This window comes from Trachypithecus francoisi, unplaced genomic scaffold, assembly GCF_009764315.1.
Source record: "Trachypithecus francoisi isolate TF-2019V2 unplaced genomic scaffold, Tfra_2.0 Lachesis_group2, whole genome shotgun sequence".
Taxonomy (NCBI): domain Eukaryota; kingdom Metazoa; phylum Chordata; class Mammalia; order Primates; family Cercopithecidae; genus Trachypithecus; species Trachypithecus francoisi.
In genome coordinates, this window is record NW_022681465.1 from 55,170,705 (window position 1) to 55,184,341 (window position 13,637).

At 42.9% G+C, this 13,637-nt stretch overlaps 1 protein-coding gene across 3 annotated transcripts in view; it reads right to left on the bottom strand.

Annotated features, from left to right (window-relative positions):
* Nucleotides 1–13,637, bottom strand: part of RASGRF2 (Ras protein specific guanine nucleotide releasing factor 2) — a 277,046-nt gene that overhangs the window by 6,454 nt on the left and 256,955 nt on the right. For 2 of the 3 annotated variants that reach the window (XM_033179253.1, XM_033179252.1), the window contains exons 23-26: nucleotides 11,491–11,688; nucleotides 7,692–7,771; nucleotides 6,157–6,274; nucleotides 4,202–4,270 (exon numbers count right to left, since the gene is read on the bottom strand). In XM_033179253.1, coding sequence (XP_033035144.1) covers nucleotides 4,202–4,270; nucleotides 6,157–6,274; nucleotides 7,692–7,771; nucleotides 11,491–11,688 — 465 coding nt within the window. The remainder of the gene's footprint in view (nucleotides 1–4,201; nucleotides 4,271–6,156; nucleotides 6,275–7,691; nucleotides 7,772–11,490; nucleotides 11,689–13,637) is intronic. The other variant, XM_033179254.1, reaches the window with a different exon arrangement.

Here is a 13,637-nt window from a genome sequence, read left to right on the forward strand (position 1 = left end):
GAAATCCTTAATCTTCATTAACGTTATCAAGCTTGGCTTTTACAGCTTTTGCATTCTGTGCTTAAGAAGGTCTTTCAGGGTCGGGCGCGGTGGCTCAAGCCTGTAATCCCGGCACTTTGGGTGGCCGAGGCGGGTGGATCACGAGGTCAGGAGATCAAGACCATGCTGGCTAACACGGTGAAACCCCGTCTCTACTTAAAAAATACAAAAAACTAGCCGGGCGAGGTGGCGGGCGCCTGTAGTCCCAGCAACTCGGGAGGCTGAGGCAGGAGAATGGCGTAAACCCGGGAGGCGGAGCTTGCAGTGAGCTGAGATCCGGCCACTGCATTCCAGGCTGGGCGACAGAGTGAGACTCCGTCTCAAAAAAAAAAAAAAAGAAAAAAAAAGAAGGTCTTTCAAATCCAAAGGTCATGAATATTTTATCCTTTGTTTTATTCAAATAATGTAAATACTTCTTTTTAAACTTAGGTAATGAACTCATCTGGAATTTATTTTTGTGAATGGTAAGATGGAGAGCCAAAATTCCTGTTCTGTTTATTGAATGGTCAGTTTCTTTCTGGCACTTTCTTTGAGTGCCTTCTTTATCTCGTATTAGATTTTCAGGTAGACTAAACACACACATGGACTTTCTTCTGCCTCACTGGATTTGCACTGCCGGGCCAGTAGAGTCCTACCTTATTTACTCTCAGTTTAGGATGTGGCCATAACTGGTAGGGAACACTCTCCTTTACTATTCTTACTTACCAAAAAGTTCTTGTCTGTTTTTGGCCTATCCGTGCCTCCATAAGAGTTTCAGGATAAGTTTGTCAAATTCCATGAAAACCCTGTTGGGATTTTGACTAGGACTTCAGTGAATTTATAGATTAATTTGAAGACGATGGACCTCTTTACAATAGTAAGTGTTTTGATCCATGAATATGATACAACTTTCTCCTTATGTACTTCAGTACATAAAGGTCTTACATATTTCCTGTCCCACTTAATCCTAGGCATTACAGATTTTGTTGCTATTTTGATTGAGATTTTTTATATTACATTTGAATTGGTTATTGCCAATGTGTTGAAAATTACTGGCTTTTTCATGTCCAGTTGCTATACTCCCTTAATAATTCATCAGTTTTGCTCTTGGATTTTCTAGATCAAATCATCTGTGAATTATAGTATTTAATCTTTACCTTTCCAATTTTTATACCTTTTGCTTCTTTTTATTGCTTCATTGCCATGGTGAATTTTTTCCTGTTCAAAACTGAATAGTAGCAGTGATGGTCACAACCGTGTCTTTTTCCTGACTTGAATTAACTAATTCAAGAAACATTTATTATCTGCTACGGTCCAGACACTGTGCAAGATGCTGGGGCTATGATAATAAACACAGTAAGTCTGACTCTGACCTTCATGGATATCATGCATATGCACATAATCACACAAATAAATGTAAAATGGTGACTCCAGCAGTAAGTGCTAGAAGGGAGACTTAGATGGTGCAATACAACCTTAAAAGAGTGGAGTGGGGTTTGGGAAAGTTAGGGAAGTCTTCCTAAGTGATACTTAAGCTGTGTACAAGTAAACTGTGCAATGAGGAAGAAAGGGTACTCCAGACAGAAGGAAGAACATAGGTAAAGGCCTTGTGGCAAACAGAAATAGGGCAAAACCTAGGGGCTATTAAAAGAAAGTATGTCTCTCACTGTTGGAGAAGGAATTTACGGATAAGCAAATCTGGGGAGAGGGCTGGAATGATTCACACGGTAAGAGAACAGAGTTGGGAGCATCAGTATATTTAGCTTAATACAAATACTGATGGTTACACAGAGACATACTTATAAATATGTGTAAGTGTGTGTGTGTGTATATATATGTGTGTGTGTGTATATATATATATATGACTTAGTATACACACATAGAGTCCTGTGCTCTGTCAGCTGATACATGCATAACACAAGCATATCTAAAGTCCATATCTTGATTGCTGAAACCATTCTCCAAAAAAAGGAACTACAGCTTTTGGCAGAAATAGCCGAGTCTAGGACTGGGGCAAATTATAAAAGATGAGTCTAGAGCATCTTTTTATTTCTACCCCCCAGAGTCAGGGGCTCTGTTGCCCAGGCTGGAGTGCACAGGCTGGAGTTCAATGGTGCAATCTCAGCTCACTGTAAACTTTGCCTCCTGGTTTCAAGGGATTCTCCTGCCTCCGCATCCCAAGTAGCTGGGATTACAGCTGCCCGCCACCATGCCTGGCTGATTTTTATAGTTTTAGTAGAGACAGGGTTTTACCATGTTGGCCAGGTTGGTCTTGAACTCCTGACCTCAGGTAATCTGGCTGGCTGGCCTCAAACGATCCTCTTGCCTTGGCCTCCCCAGGTGCTAAGATTACAGGTGTGAGCCACCGCACCTGGCCTGGAACATCTTATACTATCAGAAAGTAAGCAAGTCCTCAAAAAAGAAAAAGAGAAAACCCTACGTGGATCAGGGTATGACAAAGAAGTCAACTGAAAGAGCACCCAATGGCCAAGCTTGGAACAGTTTCCACAATAGAATAAAATATTATTGGATGACAATCCTAAGTATTAAATCCATTAGTCCATATTGATATAAGTACATGATTGAATAAATTAATAAATGGAGAAGAAACAAATCTTTTGAGCAGAAGAATTCCAAGTAATTTATGTAGATATTTCGTTCTCAAGGAGAGGCAGGCATAATTCTCCCCTCCTTAGGTGTGGGGTGTTCATAGTGACTTCCTTCCCAAGAATACAGGATGAGGAAGGAAGGAAAAAAGAATAACTTTACAGTGGAGACACCCAGCAAACACTGCCTTAGCCAGGCGATTCAAGCTAACATCAACAGTCATAAATTAGGTTGATAATATAACTCCTGATATGATATGATGACAATGGCACTTCACCTCTGGGGTCTTCCTTCCAATAACCCATAACCCCAGGCTAACCCTGAGTAAACATCCGACAAATTGCAACAGTGGGCCATCCTGCAAAATACCTGACCCCGGCTCCTCAAAACAGTCAAGGCCACCCAAATTAAGGAAAGTCTAAGAAACCACACAACCAAGAGGAGCCTAAAGAACCTTGACAATTAAATGACATGTGGTGTCCTGGATGGGCTCCTGGAGCAGAAAGAGGATATTATGTAAAAAATAAGGAAATCCGAATAAACGGTGGTCTTCAGTTAATAATAAGGTATCGGCCGGGCATAGTGGCTCATGCCTGTAATCCCAGGACTTTGGGAGGCCGAGGCGGGCGGATCATGAGGTCAGGAGATCGAGACCATCCTGGCTAACATGGTGAAACCCCGTCTCTACTAAAAATACAAAAAATTACCCAGGTGTGGTGGCGGGCACCTGTAGCCCCAGCTACTCGGGAGGCTGAGGCAGGAGAATGGCGTGAACCCGGGAGGCAGAGCTTGCAGTGAGCCGAGATCGTGCCACTGCACTCCAGCCTGGGTGACAGAGTGAGACTCCATCTCAAAATAATAATAATAATAATGTATCAATATGGGCTCATTAAGTCTAACAAACACATCATACTAATGTAAGATAATAATAGGGCATTGGCTGTGAGGTATATGGGAATTTTCTCTACTACCTACTCAATTTTTCTGTAAAGCTAAAACTATTCTAAAAAAGTAAAGTCTACTAAAAAATGGGGGTAAGAGGCCATTTGTGACTGGGATGGAGACAGTAAGGGGGTATATGATGTGAACTGAACCTTAAGAAAAAAGTAGGGGGCACATAATGCGAGACTTCATGGTCATGTCCAAGATTCTTAATTTTTTTTTATCCTAAGAACAATGGGAAGCCAGGAAAATGTTTTATGTAGGGGAGAAAATAATCCACTTTGCATTTCAGAGAGCTCTACCTAGCTGTGATTTGCAGAATGAATTTTGCATCCTAGAGTGAATGCAAGTAGATAGGCAACAGATATTGCAGCTTGGACCAAGGGTCATGGCAGTGAAGACAAATGGAAGAGGGACAGATTCACAAGAAATATAAGAAGTAAAATCAACAGAACTTGATGATGAATTGATGTTCCTTTTTTTTTTTTAATCAGACTAGCCAAAGATTTTCTATTTTACTGGTCTTTTCCATGAGCTAGCTTTTGGTCTTTTGGATCAACTTTTACTGTTGTTTTCTAATTCAGTAATTTCCCCTTTGTTCTTTATTAATTCCTTCACAGCCACAGAATATTACCTTTGGCTGATGATCTATTCTGTAGGAAGTCTGCTGGAACTGGCGTATCTCTCTGATGATGTGTGATATCTAACAGAGAAAAAAACAAAACAAAATGACAACAAAAGCAGAGAAAGGTATTTCCTGTATTGCAGCACATTCTTCTGAGGCCTCTTCCCCGAAGGGTCAGTACCTTCCTCCAGTGAGGCAGGTGGAGCCTTCCTGACCATTCCCTATGCTTGGTGCTTTCTTGACTCTCAAGGAGGTACATGAAATGCCAAAAGCAAAAAGATACTGAATTCGAAATTGGGGAACAGCTGGCACTATGTGGCCTCATGTTTGGGAGAGGCAAGCTCTGGGTGCTGTCATCCATGGGCTCCTTGCTTCTAGCTTAGTGCTTAGAACCTGGCTGTCCAGGCTGGGCACGGAGGCTCACGCCTGTAATCCTAGCACTTAGGGAGGCCGAGGTGGGTGGATCAATTGTGTTCAGGAGTTTGAGACCAGCCTGGCCCCAACATGGTGAAACCCTGTCTCTACTAATAATACAAAAATTAGCCAGGCGTGGTGTCGTGGGCTTGTAATCCCAGCTACTCGGGAGGCTGAGGCATGAGAATTGCTTGAACCCAGGAAGTGGAGGTTGCCGTGAGCTGAGATCATGCCACTGGCCACTGCACTCCAGCCTGGGCAACAGAACGGTGTCTTAAATAAATAAATAAATAAATAAATAAATAAAAGAACCTGGCTGTCCAGCAAGAAGCTTTCAGCAAGTGTCTATCACTAGTCAGTCTTAGGAACTCATCCTTGGATTCCTCATCTCCTTGGGGATGCCGAAATGGCTTTGCCAAAAATCTCCTCAATCAATACTTAGGAATATACCTAACCAAGGAATCGAAAGACCTCTATAAGGAAAATTACAAAACACTGCTGAAAGAAATCATAGATAACACAAACAAATGGAAGCACATCCCATGCTCATGGATGGGTAGAATCAATACTGTGAAAATGACCATACTGCCAAAAGCAATCCACAAATTCAATGCAATTCCCATCAAAATGCCACTATCATTCTTCACAGAATTAGAAAAAAAATTCTAAAATTCATATGGAACCAAAAGAGAGCCCACATAGCCAAAGCAAGACTAAGCAAAAAGAACAAATCTGGAGGCATCACATTACCTGATTTCAAACTATACTATAAGGCCATAGTCACCAAAACAGCATGGTACTGGTACAAAAATAGGCATGTAGACAAATGGAACAGAATAGAGAACCCAGAAATAAATCCAAATACAGCCAACTAATCTTCAACAAAGGAAACAAAAACATAAAGTGGGGAAAGGACACCCTTTTCAACAAATGGTGCTGGGATAATTGGCTAGCCATATGTAGGAAAGTGAAACTGGATCCTCATCTCTCACCTTATACAAAAATCAACTTAGGATGGATTAAGGACTTAAAACTAAGACCTGAAACTATAAAAATTCTACAAGATAACATTGGAAAAACCCTTCTAGACATTGGTTTAAATAAGGATTTCATGACCAAAAATCTCCTCAATCAGCCCACATCGGGTATTAGTCCCAGTATCCACCTCCTCTTCCATCGCAAGATTAAAAAGCAAACATCGGGCTGGGGCTGTAATCCCAGCACTTTGGGAGGCCGAGGCAGGCAGATCACTTGAGGTCAGGAGTTTGAGACTAGGCTGGCCAACATGGTGAAAACCCTTCTCTACTAAAGATATAAAAATTAGCTGGGCATGGTGGCACGAAACTGTAATCCCAGCTATTCAGGAGGCTGAGGCAAGAGAATTGATTGAACCTGGAGGCAGAGGTTGCAGTGAGCAGAGATCGTGCCACTGCACTCCAGCCTGGGCAACAGAGCAAGACTGCTTCTCCAAAAAAAAAAAAAAAAAAAAAAGGACAACAAAAAAAGCAGACATTGACTTTGAAACAGGCTAATTATGAAATTATACCTACCATTCTCATTTTGGAGAAATTGACAAGGCCTTCCTCAGTGAAGTTTGGTGTTCCTTCTTCAATAAATGCCAGGTCTGTCAAGTACATCCCAAGGTAAGGAACTGCAGGAGGGTTACAACTGCAAGACCAAGAGGCACTGTTCTGAGACTCATTCGAATAAATATCTATTTCCCTCCCCAAATTAAACAAAGGAGGATTAAAGGATCCTCCTTTGATCCTGAAGAATGAACTCTTTTTATTTCAGTTTCAGAAGCATATTCATGATACGCAGAATTTTAAACACATTTCACAATAGAATAAAATACAAAAATGACAGCCCATGCTTTACTACGTGTTTGAAAAAAAAAAATGGCATGTTCAAACAACAGGATATCTTAGAGACAAATACACAGCATTTGCTAGCAGTAGTTGTTTGCAATACTTATAAATTGCCCACACTTCTTTGAGGGGTAGAAGCTTGGAGGAAAACCTCTATGGTCTTACCTCTTTAAATCAAGCATTCAGCCTTGATGAACTAGATGGAAAAATCCATGCAATTAGAGCTTTGTACTGGTAAAAAACTTGTTTTCTATTTTAGTTGGTTCTTAAATGTTTTAGAAAGTGTAGACTTAACATCACAACTCAGACTAAGGTGAGACACTGTTTTGTTTAGTTTTTAGAGAGAGCTGGGTATACTTGATCTTCTCAGAGGCCGGAAGCTAAGCACATGGGCTTTTGATGCAGGAGGAGCTGGGTTCGAATCCCAGCTTGACCAGTTACTAAGTGATACTGGGAACACTCTCTAAACTGCAGTTTTCTCTTCTGTAAAATGGAGATAGAAAAGCTTATCTCTTGAATTTCTTGTGAGGCTTACATACACACATCAAGCACTTAGCATAAAACCTGTCATTTAGTAAATACTTCGGTAATTCATTCTTATACTATTACTGCTGTTGTTGCTATTATTATTATGATGATGATGATGATGATGATGTCTTAGTCTTGCTTTCACTCATACCATCACAGGACTCATGTTTTTGTACAGTAAGTACATGTGGTAGATTATGAGAATACCAGTTGCAAGAGAATCTCAATCTCTCTCTCTCTCTTTCTCTGTGTGTGTGTGTGTGTGTGTGTGTTTGTGTGTGTGTGTGTGTGTGTGTAGAAAGGGAATGATCTAGAAACCAAAGACCAAAAATAACAATCAACAGGTGCTGGAATATTTAAATAAAACTCACAGGAAATCATTGTGCTTAGATTAGGAAATAACTGAATCAATAAAATTTTTACAGTAAAAGATAGTCTGATTTATTATGGTGGTATTACCTTCTTAATTCTTAATCTGCATGCCATGAGTATATCCATAAGACAATTACTGTATGCACAGTATTCCAAATAGTAAGGAAAATCAGAAAAATACCTAGATGATATAAGTTGTTTCCCATTTATTTTTCTTTTCAAAGCAAAGTAGGCGGTAGGTCACTGTTTGTATACTATATACATTATGTAAATATATTTCTGAATTATGAATAATTTAATAATTAAGATAGACATACTTTTTAAGGGTTTCTCTAAGATTTTTAAATCTTCCTTCAGAGGAAACAGTCTTTTGAAGTTTGTCCATTAGAGCTTTTGTCTAAAAAGAAAAGAAAAAACTTAGTGTGATGAAAACACTATGGTTTAAAAAGACAGCGAATTGCCAAAAGATGTTCAGTTCTCTTCTTTGGTGGCAGGTGCTGATACCTTTGCCAGAATAAAGGTCCTTGTGTGATAGGATTCTCAAGATGTAGAGATAGGGCATTATGTTTACATTTAATGTTAACAACATATGGAGAAGAGGAAGTGCCTGTATCTACACATTTAGCCAAAAAGAGGGAAAATGTGTGGAAAGAAAAATTGCAATGGATAGAAAACAGGCACTTAAAGAACTGACAAGTAGGCCAGGTGCAGTGGGTTACACCTGTAATCCTAGCACTTTGAGAGACTGAGGCAGGTTGATCACCTGAGCCCAGGAGTTTGAGACCAGCCTGGACAACATCCTGAAACCCCGTCTCTACTGAAAGTACACAAATTAGATGGGCATGGTGGCGGGCGCCTGTAATCCCAGCTACTCGGGAGGCTGAGGCAGGAGAATTGCTTGAACCTGAGGCGAGATTGTGCCACTGCACTCCAGCCCGGGCGACAGAGCGAGACTCTGTCTCAAAAACAGAAAAACAGAAAAAAAAAAACAAAAAACAAGAATTGACAAGCACATGTTGAATAATCTTTTTTTTTTTTTTTTCTGAGACAGAGTCTCGCTCTGTCGCCCAGGCTGGAGTACGGTGGCGCGATCCCAGCTCACTGCAACCTCCGCCTCCCGGGTTCAAGCGATTCTCCTGTCTTGCCCTTCTGAGTAAGTAGCTGGGATTACAGGCACACGCCACCATGCCCAGCTAATTTTTGTACTTTCAGTAGAGTCGGGGTTTCACCATGTTGGCCAAGCTGGTCTCAAACTCCTGACCTCGAGTGATCCGCCCACCTCGGCCTCCCAAAATGTTGGGATTACAGGTATGAGCCACCACACCAGGCCAAATGTAGAATCTCAAAGGAGAGGTCTCATGTCAGACAGCTTTTACGATGAATCCTTTTGAGTATTAATCTCCAAATGACCAAAACACATGTTTGGTTGCCTTGGTATTGACTGAACAATGTCCTCTACTACAGATCCTTTCTTTTGTGATCTTCATCAATTTGTTAGAGAAGTATAACTGATAATTACTGAGAAATAACATTGTTGTTGACATTGGTCTGGGGTTTCTTCCATGAACATAGGAGAGTGGTAGGGTGGCCCTTGGAGAGGATAACCCATTCCTGGGAATACCCACATCCAGGCAGCTTGGCTGGGCATGGAGGGTCCAGGTCCTACCTGGAGAAGAACTTGAATGCCCAGGTTGAGGGTCCTCAAACTACTTTGTCTCACCTGGAGAGGAGCTGCACAGCTTCCTGAGAGGCAAAGGGCTGTCTTCCCAATTTTGGTGTCTGAGGGCTCTTAGAGACCTCCTGCTTGGTCCAGGTCTAACCTTGCTGAAAACAGTTGCAAAAGTACAACCTGTCCTACAGCCACAGACCAATCTGTGGGTTCCAGAGTGCAGATTATCAGGCCTGCTGAACAACTCCCCGGCTGATCTCAGATGCAGGGAAGGGACAGCTGCACAGCAGATGTTGTCATCAAATGTGTCTGAAGCAGGGCGTATCTGCAACCAGGCCCTACCTACCATGACTGGAGTAAGGCACTTGGCTCTAGAGACAGCCTCTCTGGAGGACAGTCCACTAGCCCATGCTAAGGCCACTGTGAGTGACCTATAATGTGACTGAAATGCTAACATTTTATTTAGAGCCTCTACAGATGGTATATTCAAATTTTGAAACAATCATTTCAATATTAGTCTCATCCATCTCTATTTCATGATCAGTTCGGTTATTCCTAAACCCGCATCCTATAAAAGACAAGAATATGGCCGGGCGCGGTGGCTCAAGCCTGTAATCCCAGCACTTTGGGAGGCTGAGACGGGCGGATCACGAGGTCAGGAGATCGAGACCATCCTGGCTCACACGGTGAAACCCTGTCTCTACTAAAAAATACAAAAAACTAGCCGGGCGCAGTGGCGGGCGCCTGTAGTCCCAGCTACTCGGGAGGCTGAGGCAGGAGAATGGCGTAAACCCGGGAGGCGGAGTTTGCAGTGAGCTGAGATCCGGCCACTGCACTCCAGTCTGGGCGACAGAGCGAGACTCCGCCTCAAAAAAAAAAAAAAAAAAAGACAAGAATATCACTTAACTACCGAGTGGACCTGGAAACTTTCTTAAGGAAGATTTAGGGATCCCTTGGTGATAGCTGGTGATTCCTAGAAAGCTGGTACAATCTGGATAAGACCGGTGGATTGCACCAACGTTCATTTCCTAGTTGTGATACTGTCTATAGTAATGCAAGATGCTGCTGCTGGGGGAAACTGGGTGTAAGGTGCTGGGAATCTCCGCGTTATTTCTTACAACTGCATGTGAAGCTATAATCATCTCAAAACAAAAATTTTTTTTTTTTTTTTAACCAGTATGTGTAAAAACTGTGGCTGTTATTTACTAGGTCCATTGTTGATAGAAAAGAGGACTTGTGAATTCTAAGGGGCTGAATTTGGGATTCTCAGAGCACTGCATTTTTACTAAGAAATAAGTGGGAGAAGGCAAGATAAAAGATATGACTTAGGCTTGGTTTCCTGCCACATGGGGAAATTAAATTGTTCTCCTATGCTAAAGGGAAAGGCTTGGAGGGCAAAATGAAGACGGAAAAGAAATAATGAATGTCTCTGAGAGGGGCTGAAATCCTCAGAGTGGGGTGATAAAACAAGACAGTTTTTAGGCCATGTCAGCAGACTATACCCAGATCTTCTGGTCTGGGACCCTGGAGGTGGCACTCTGTAGATTCCCCTCACCAACTCTGGGTGTTCACAGCAAGGCAAGGGAGGGTTAGGCAGACAGGGCCTGATGTAGACCCTCCAACCCTCTGGCACCAATGGGACATGGGAGCCTGGAAACATCCCCTTCACCCCTGAAGCGAGGTCAGCCACACTCCCTGGGTGCAATCACCATGCATTGCTCCTGGGCGGGACAGGCAGGCCAGGTGACACCAGGTACAGGCAGTTCACAGCAGCCTGTACCCAATGAATAATCAGCAAAGAATGACCACAGGAGGCCAGAGGAGCAGACAGGTGCCCAGAAGCCCAGAGATGCCCTCCCAGGCACCCAACACCCAGGGAGAAGGCCAGCAGAAAGGGCAGGGGAAGAATCATGATTTAGTTTGAATCTTGAAATTATCTGAGTGAAAATGACAGGCATGGGCAAGTTGAGATTAATGAAAGAAAATGAAAATTATATTTCTGCACATCTAAGTCATTATGCCAAAACTTTACATCTGCTACATGAATGAGCAAGAAAAAGGTGAAAAATGAGGCCTTTTGTCCCTGGCTTTTGGCTCCACAGAGTTTGCACCCTCACTCTGGGAGAGAATGAATGGACCCATTGGACATAATTGTGCTTACTCAAAGTCAATGTGCCCTCCGAAATAATTCAGGAAACAGCTCTTGACTGACAATCACATTGTTTGTAGCTGTCCCCCAAAATGCTTTAATGAATGGTTTAGAAATACACATGAATGAAATCAATTAAGTGGTAAGAGCACTGTAATTACCCATGTTGGCACCTTTCTTTGGCAACTGAGCGGCTCATTTCGGTTAATGATTTCCTAATTAGTAATATTTAACTTGGCTCCCATCTCCCAACCTCTCCTCCTCTTAGCAGCAGGCTGTGTCACATGCTGAGGCTCACCTGCTTAGAGACCTTGGCCCAGGTTTTCTTCAGCCTGTAGATGGCACTTCTGTTCAAGGCGGAGGTGATTTCCAGCACGCCGTTGTAATTGTGCAGGCAGCGGCAGATGTCCGCCACCGCCACCCATTTCTCGATGGCGTTGGCACGGGAGCTGACATCAGCATAATTCATTATCTGGGAGGCCACCAGGTTACTCATCTGAGACAATCAAAGAGCCCAGAAAGGCAGTCTAAGAGCCAAAGCAATGCATTTAGGCAAATTACGTAAATTATCTGCAGACATGTCAGGAAGGCAGGCTGTTGATCATATTCTACATTTAGCTACCCACTTTCTAAAGAGACTAAAGTCTATAAGAATAAACTAATGAGCATCTGTTTGTCCTTTGAGTGAAGAGAGGGATTATCTGGCTTCCCGCTTGTTGGGGGAAGAGGTGATTTTGTTCATCAGCAATTTTGATGGTGTCATTTCTAATAATTACTGAGGAAATGGGGCAGAATAACCTAACGCCTGCAGAAAGGCAAGGTCTGCAGATCATGGGTCACTCCCTGGGGCCTTTCCCCTACTCCTTGGCCCCCAACAGCGTGTGAGTCCTCACTCTGGGAAGCCACAGTTACCACAGAGAAAGAAAAAACACTTGCTCCCAGTTAGATCAAATTCTGAACTGATTAACTCTCAAACCAGAATCACTTGGCTGCAGTGAAAAGGAGAACATTTTCTTCATCTTATCTTGTTCTTCACCAGCAGTTAAACGGACCTACAGTTTTGAGGCTAAGTACTGTAATTTTATTACTTAAAACCAGTTTAAGAAGCTCAGCTCTTGCAATATGGAAAGGAAAAAAGTGAAATAGGATTACCATATTAACAAAGGTAATATAGGGATGTAATCTTTTTTTTTTTTTTGAGACAGAGTCTCGCTCTGTCGCCCAGGCTGGAGTGCAGTGGCGCAATCTTGGCTCACTACAAGCTCCGCCTCCCGGGTTCACGCCATTCTCCTGCCTCAGCCTCCCAAGTAGCTGGGACTACAGGCATCTGCCACCACGCCCAGCTAATTTTTTGTGTTTTTAGTAGAGATGGGGTTTCACCGTGTTAGCAAGGATGGTCTCGATCTCCTGACCTCATGATCCACCGACCTCGGCCTCCCAAAGTGCTGGGATTACAGGCGTGAGCCACGGCGCCCGGCCAGGGCGGATAATCTTATATCCATACACTAAATCTGATGGATTCACCCATTCTTTGATGATTCTGAAGATACTTAAGACCTCATAGTGCCTCAACACCACTGTGGAAATTCACTAAAGCACCTACTGCAGTGCTATTCATTGAGGGCCTGCGCATCCTTAGCGTGAGGAGAGGAATTATTTGGAATCCAGTTTGTTCTGGGAATAAATGGTTTTGTTAATCAGTAATTTTGATGAAGAAGTTCTTGCCAATAACTATTGAGGAAATGGGATAGAACAGATTCTTTTAGGTGCTGGGAACAGAAAGACAAATAAATCCATCCATGACCTTAATGCAATCTGAGCCTAGGTAGGTAGGAAGGGGAGGGTTGCAGATACGTAGACAGGTAAATGCCATGCGGTGAAACACAAAGTTAAGTCTATTCACGGCGGTGTTTGAGAATAAACAGGCAGCATGGGGCATCTGGTCTAGTACAGAGGAGGCTTCCAGGAAGAGCTCATGCCTGCATTGATTTTTTTTTTTTTTTTTTTTTCTGGAGACAGGAGCTTGCTCTCTTTCCCCAGGTGGAGTTCAGTGGCATGATCACAACTCATTGCAGCCTCAACATCCAGGGCTCAAGTGATCCTCTCACCTCAGCCTCCACAGGTATGCACTCCTATGCCTGGCTAAGTTTTTGTATTTGTAGAGATAGGGTCTCACTATGTTGCCCAGGCTGGTCTTGAACTCCTGGGCTAAAGCAATCCTCCCACCTCAGCCTCCCAAAGTGCTGGGATTACAGGTGTGAGCTATAGTATCCAGCCTTGCATTGAGTCTTAAAGGATCCAAGTATAAGAGCAAGGGAACAGAGGTGGGAGGGACGGTGTAATGGAGGATCTGGCAGCCATCTGAGGGGCATAAGAACTGGGAGAGCCAAGGGTGACAGATGGCCTGGGCTCTTGTATGCCAGGTTGAGCAGTTGGGACCATATC